At 41.7% G+C, this 6,257-nt stretch overlaps 1 protein-coding gene across 1 annotated transcript; it reads right to left on the minus strand.

Annotated features, from left to right (window-relative positions):
* Nucleotides 1-10: 10 nt before the first annotated feature.
* On the minus strand, nucleotides 11-4,466 carry LOC311149425 (LETM1 domain-containing protein 1-like). Its single transcript, XM_084186619.1, has 9 exons — nucleotides 4,310-4,466; nucleotides 3,654-3,808; nucleotides 3,240-3,355; nucleotides 2,949-3,031; nucleotides 2,491-2,677; nucleotides 2,217-2,318; nucleotides 1,716-1,868; nucleotides 1,477-1,573; nucleotides 11-1,364 (listed from the first exon to the last, which is right to left on the minus strand). The coding sequence occupies exons 1-9, from the start codon at nucleotides 4,420-4,422 to the stop codon at nucleotides 1,291-1,293; spliced, it is 1,080 nt and encodes a 359-aa protein (XP_084042745.1). The 5' UTR covers nucleotides 4,423-4,466; the 3' UTR covers nucleotides 11-1,290.
* Between the last annotated feature and the right edge of the window lie 1,791 nt (nucleotides 4,467-6,257).

Consider the following 6,257-nt stretch of genomic DNA (forward strand, 5'->3'; position numbering starts at 1 on the left):
TACATTGACAAGTATTTCAGATAGTACATTTTATTTCAGACACAGATTACCTTAATACACCAGATAACTGATTTCAAAACACAATCCCCAAAGGAGTTGAACAAGTAGATTAAAAAAATGTTAGTAAGAACAGTTTGCATATTTAGTATCTGAGAATCTTATTGGCAACTTCAAAACCACTGGCTAGCAATCCCATACATTTCAATTTGATTGCACCAGTCCACAAGCAAGGCACATGGATTGAGGGCATTTCCTATTTAAAAAAATGATCTCCTAGTATTTCCAGAAAAACCTCATGTTACAACAGTTCTGTAGCTGTGTATAAGGTTCCAACTAAATCTTTCCAACATTAAATGCATTTCCTATCAAGTAAATAATGCTTGAAGTAAAGTGCCATCATAGCTGAAACATGTAAATGCTTCGAAAGGCCTGTTGAATTGCAGTGTGTCCTTTGTAGCTCAGTTGGTAGCGCTAAGTGCTTGTAACGCCAAGGTAGTGGGTTCGATTCCCAGGACCACGCATGACTAAATCGCTTTGGATTAAATCGTCTGCTAAATGGCATATTATTCCCCAGTGTCCTGAGATTCAATATCACCGTACAATTGCACCTAATGTTGCATGCCAATGCTGTCGTATGTAACAACATTCCATAGTACATATTCTATCTACTCTCAATTCCCAATCTCAAAAGCTTACTTACTACTGTACCAAGTATTACCACCCCCTGTATATATGACCAGTAAAATGACACCATATGCTCTCCAAAAAGGCTATATAGTAGGTGTGGGTTGGAATGTCGGCAGACTTGTTGGCAAACTACTTTTCAAATGTTACCTGTATTAATATGGTTAGCTGAACATAAGATTTTTTCCCCCCAGCTATGCTACACATTCTCCACATCTTATGACAAAACATCAGCTTTACAAGTAAACAAAACTACATTCAAGCCTAAGTACTGCACTTGAGCAGAGCTTGCAAATAAGCATTTCACTGTTCCATTTACACATGCTGTATCCTGTACACGTGACAAATAACTGATTTGATTTTGAGCCTGAAAACATTGACCAGTTCGAGATTGCAACAGTTGTTATGTTATCACATTTCCTTCACCAAATAAATCCACTGCATTAAGTAATCACCTTCTAAAAGTGAGATGTGAGTTGTAAAGCTTGGTATTTCTTCTGTTGGTAGACTGCAGATGTTGACACCCTATGGGAAAGTTGCCCTGCCCCACATGGTGAGAGATGGCTGAATTAATGGAAGTGGCAGATCACTCCTTGTTCCTTCCTGTCAATAGCGGGAAGGCTTTGGGTAGTTGGCAGAAAGCAAGACCATACTGTGCACAAGCAGAGAGACCTCCGACTCTGGGACAGAGGGACATAGAAGAGAGGCATGAGGACAAACATATCACCCTCCTCCCCCACAAAAATATTTTAACCGAACAGACAACGCTATCAGGAGAGGGAGATTAGATACCTTTCAGGCGAGAGGAAAACTGGAGCCACTGTGAAAGCCATTCCTGACACTGGTTGACGCTGAGACTGCCAGAGTCAAGTCCCCTGACATAGCATGCCTGACAAGACCAGGGTCAAGTTATCATCAATATGATACATCAATGTGACATGACTAGTATGTGTTCTATTTGTACATGTGGGTTTTTGCTGATATGATTCCAATTACATAGATCTTTAGGAGGTCAAGTGATGTGCACTGACCTGTCTCAGCTCAGAGTCATCCAACTGGTGCAGGCCATGTCTGCTGAGAGCACGGTCCAGCTGTAGCAGCTCTATGGCGTGGCTGTTCAGTCGAGTGCCAATCATGGGGGTTGGGAGGTGGGGAGTCAGGAAGAACAGGGGACAGAGTTGCCTCTGGAGAGTGAGAGGGACTTATGTTGATGTAATATTTTTCAGCTGAGACAAATGTATTTATTTATTTTACCTTTTTAACTAGGCAAGTCAGTTCTTATTTACAATGACGGCCTACACCGGCCAAACCCGGACGACGCTGGGCCAATTGTGCGCCGCCCTATGGGACTCCCAATCACAGCCGGTTGTGATACAGCCTGGAATCGAACCAGGGGGTCTGTAGTGACGCCTCAAGCACTTAGATGCAGTGCCTTAGACCACTGCGCCACTCGGGAGCCCAATATAGTGATTCTGATATACATACAGTAAACCCAAGGACTTTCTGAATAAAGACTACCAGGAAAAACTGACCATCTGATCTGCGTTTATTCTCTTGATACTCAGGGGAGGTCCAGAAAACAAGCCTCGAATCGCCTGGATGTCAGATATGTTAGGGTGTACCCCACTTTGCACCTAAAAAAACACGGACTGGTCAGACAGTGTCTTGAGGCATTTATTATCTGCATTACAGTTATCTATGGGAAAACATATCCATGTTTGCCAAACAAAATGTTGGACAATGGACACATTTGAACATGAGAGTGACGTATGTAAGGGAGGGGTTAAGCGTTTCTGTATCACCCACCTTGTTGCAGAGGTCTAGTAGGCTGATCTTTAGGCAGCCATCTTTGACATGTGAACCTGCACTCTCAAGCCCCTTCAGCACTGCCCAGTGGTGTTGGGCCCTGTGGGAATGGTTCACTCCCTGGAACTCATTCTGCTGCTGGGGGGTCCAGAAGTGGCGGATCAGGAGCTGGCGGGGGAAAAGGTACCTAGATGTGAAAAAGAGAGGAGGAACAGATGGAGGAGGGCCAGATGGAGGATGGAAGGAGGAATATGTAAGGCAGGGAGATGAAGGGAAGACAGGACACAGGGAGGGAGGGGGTTTCAATACATTGTATGGGGGGCACAATGTATTATCATTGGGGGCATATGTGTACAATGATTTGACATTTTAACTCCCATTGACTTGAGAATTAGGCTATTTTCTAACTAAATATGAATCAAATGAGGATGGTGAGGAGATTACTGAAATTAACTCACATTAGGACAAAAACCAGGTAGTTGGCAAATGGAGGAATAGAAATTAACAGCAGCGGAATGGCTTTGATCATGTCTCTGCGAAACTGCGAAACAATAGAAAAAGTTAAAATGTACTACCCATGCTAAGGTGAACTTTTCAGACTTGGACATGCAGACATAGCAAAAGTATTACTATGTATTACAGGTCGTAGTGTTACAGTTCAAAGCCTTTTATGCAGATTACAACGACTGCTAACCACATTATCAATAACTTTCCTTGTTATTCAAGTGTATGCCCTAGCCTCGACCGACCTGCCTGAGTTTCTCCATATCACGATAGGGCAAGTCCTGGACTTCGACACTGTTGGTGAGCATCCTTGTTTTTATCACCTTCACCTCTTTGGCATCTTGGAAAAGGAGCTGAATACCTGAAGAATTATAATACAAAAGATGGCTACTTTTCAGTGTAGTGGCAGCACAGAAGCCTGCCTTTGTGATGCATGGGATTGTTACATATTGAGCTATGCCACATTTGTGTATTTTGCCTTCAAACATGAGATCTTATTGGTTTACTGTATCCAGATCATTTTCTAAGGTAATGTAGATATGTAAACAGAGAAATAAAGAGATGCATCATGCCAAACAAAGGATAAACTAAGGAGGTTTGATGACCAATCAATATCACTTACAAAGTTTAACATAGTTCTATGGCAAGTGGAGTCTTACCTCTCGTAAAAGTGTGATGGAGAACATAAAAGCGAGGAAAACATCTTTGGAGGAAGAGTTCATATTTGGCATTGGCCTCTTGCAGCCTTGACACAACTTGCAGGCCAATCCCTAGCCTGGATTTGGGGGATGAGTAGTGTCTGTACAGCGGCAGTCTGTAAAGGACACAAAAAGATGGTAATGAAACAAGAGCAGACCATACATTCAAGCTTTTAAGAGTTTGACTTGTCGTTAAAAGTAGTACTGTTTGTAGGACAACTCAGACAGTGTCAAAATAAGATAAAAAGACAGAACTTTAATATTACAAGCTGGTCCAGATCTATTTGTCCCGTCTTCTGTCCAACAACTCTCATGGTGGTTGTCATGCCAAACATCTAACGTTAGGATTTGTACAGAAGACAGCTGTAGAACTGTGACAGCATTTCATATCTAGGACTAGGCGAGTAACGTTATTTACTTGCCCTATGTATGTAGTAGTAACAGCAAAATATTGTATAGCTAGCCTTTATCTGACAGTGAACAGTGGTTGGGTGTTGCCTGCCCAGATCGAACAGTCAAGAAGTTTACTCCAGAGAAGTGCCACATAACAGCGTCTCGACAACTAACTACACAACATCACGATACAAGTATATAACGTCTTGCATGAGTTGTCATACCTTGCTCCAGAGGTGGCCGTGAAAGAGGAGTATATAACTGTGACCCCATTAATTCTGATTCCGTACAATGCCACAGACAAACCGCGGCATACCGCCACACAGGACAGCGCCATTTTCGGAAGGGCAGATTGCTAGCTGCTCTCTGCGTGATTGGCTGTATGATTACCGTAATGTACCCAATGTTTCCTGTGCTGCAGTCTAGCAACATTTTGTTATGTTGCTCAATTCTAGTGTAACAGGTCAAAGAATTACAGATTTTTGCAACCGTTCATTTTCTATTTTTTATTTTATTTTGTGAGTTGATTTCACCAAAATATTGTATTGTTCAGCATTTCGTGTAGTTTACAGATATTGGGAGAGTTAGTTGTGTAAGTGCGCCCTCTAGAGTGTTGGTTTGGTTATATGCTGAGGGGTGTCATGCTTTTCTCAGTCTGCATTGTACTCGGCTGGGAGAGGTATGTGTTCACTTCGGCGTGATATAAACTTGATATACCTGTTAAAACTAAAACGTTTCAGTGCACATAGTAACTTGTATGTATATTATATGATGAGTGTACGTACATTTAATCAAACTGTGTCGTGAATTTAGCTATTTTTGAGAGTTTGAGAAATTGCTAACTTAGCTAACCTCGTGTTTTGTTTAGCTGTAAGTTAGCAATCGTCATTCTATCCTCTTGTGACGAAGCCCACGTTGTTCTTTTTATGTTAGGCGGATTCTGGTCGAGGGTAGAGTTTTGAACATTTTCTCTCTTTGATGTTGAACAGGTATGTATTCCCTATATCAGGTTAAAAATATGTGTTCATTTAAAATGTTTTCATGTATTGATTAGTGTTTAATGGCACTGAAAAGCTCAAATGTGAAGGATTACATGTTGCTTCGTGCATATTACTGTATGTATTACCTATTTGAAAGATGGTTTATGTCATGTTGCACAGTATTAATGTAAAGGCTAAAAGCTCAGAGTTTTTGGCAGAGATAACATGCAATATGACACATACATAAGATATACACCAGATGCAATGTTTATTTTCCAATTATGTTGTATTTTATTCCTTGTATTTTTGAATGTGATTATATTGAGTCTGCATTGTACTCGGCTGGGAGAGGCGGATTCTGGTCGAGGGTAGAGTTTTGAACATTTTCTCTCTTTGATGTTGAACAGATTGAGAGAGTTGTACACAATAAAGTGCCTTCAAGGACGCCAGTGTGTTGTCTTCAGTGCACCGGAACACAACGCAGTAGTCGGCAACGAGCAGACCGCGCCGGCTACACTAGCATGATGATTCAAACTATACTGAACAAAAATATCAATGCAACATGTAAAGTGGCATTAATAACCGTCGTTGCTGAGTGGGTGGGGTACAGCAGTAAGGCATCCAACAAAAGAGGTGGTGTCCGCTATCCAGAAAGGTCAGGGGTCAAATGCTAAACACCTCCTGTATGCACTGTTAAGTGCATTTTCTTTGCACTTAACTGGCTAACAGTAGCTACTAAGTGTAAGTTATAACCTACATTTGTGTTTTGTTTTTACATACTGGTAACCAGAGTCGTTCAAGGGAATTCAGGACATGGGTGACTAGTTAACGTTAGCTTGGCTCTCTCTGTGTGTTCGTGCCGTGGGTGGAGGGGTTTTTCGTTGACAGAGAGCAATGGCTAGCTAGTATGCTAACTATTCTAGCTAACTAACTGGCTGAATAAGTTGACGACAGACTCACTCAAACGGTCAAAACTAATCCAAAACTTTACACAACGTTAGACACGGACACGAATGATCTGCTTGGCGTGTTAACACACTGGTGGTTTGTTGACACCGAGTATTGGTGCTAAACCGTGTTATTGGAGGCTGGCATGCTAGTTGGCTATGGCGTCATAGGATTCGGTGCCCTGGACGGTTTTCACAGAAGAATACTGTACCAAGTTAGCTAGCTGAATAAACTAAGTTAGTCT

This window comes from Coregonus lavaretus, assembly GCF_964263955.1.
Source record: "Coregonus lavaretus genome assembly, chromosome: 22".
Lineage (NCBI taxonomy): Eukaryota > Metazoa > Chordata > Actinopteri > Salmoniformes > Salmonidae > Coregonus > Coregonus lavaretus.

What these genes read in the sequence shown, in the direction of transcription:
- LOC311149425 (XM_084186619.1), bottom strand. Translation starts at nt 4,422, where the DNA reads ATGGCGCTGTCCTGTGTGGCGGTATGCCGCGGTTTGTCTGTGGCATTG. An exon ending in ACGGCCACCTCTGGAGCAAG is followed by an intron (nt 3,809 to 4,309) that starts GTATGACAACTC and finishes TGTCCTTTACAG; the next exon opens with ACTGCCGCTGTACAGACACT. An exon ending in CCATCACACTTTTACGAGAG is followed by an intron (nt 3,356 to 3,653) that starts GTAAGACTCCAC and finishes ATAATTCTTCAG; the next exon opens with GTATTCAGCTCCTTTTCCAA.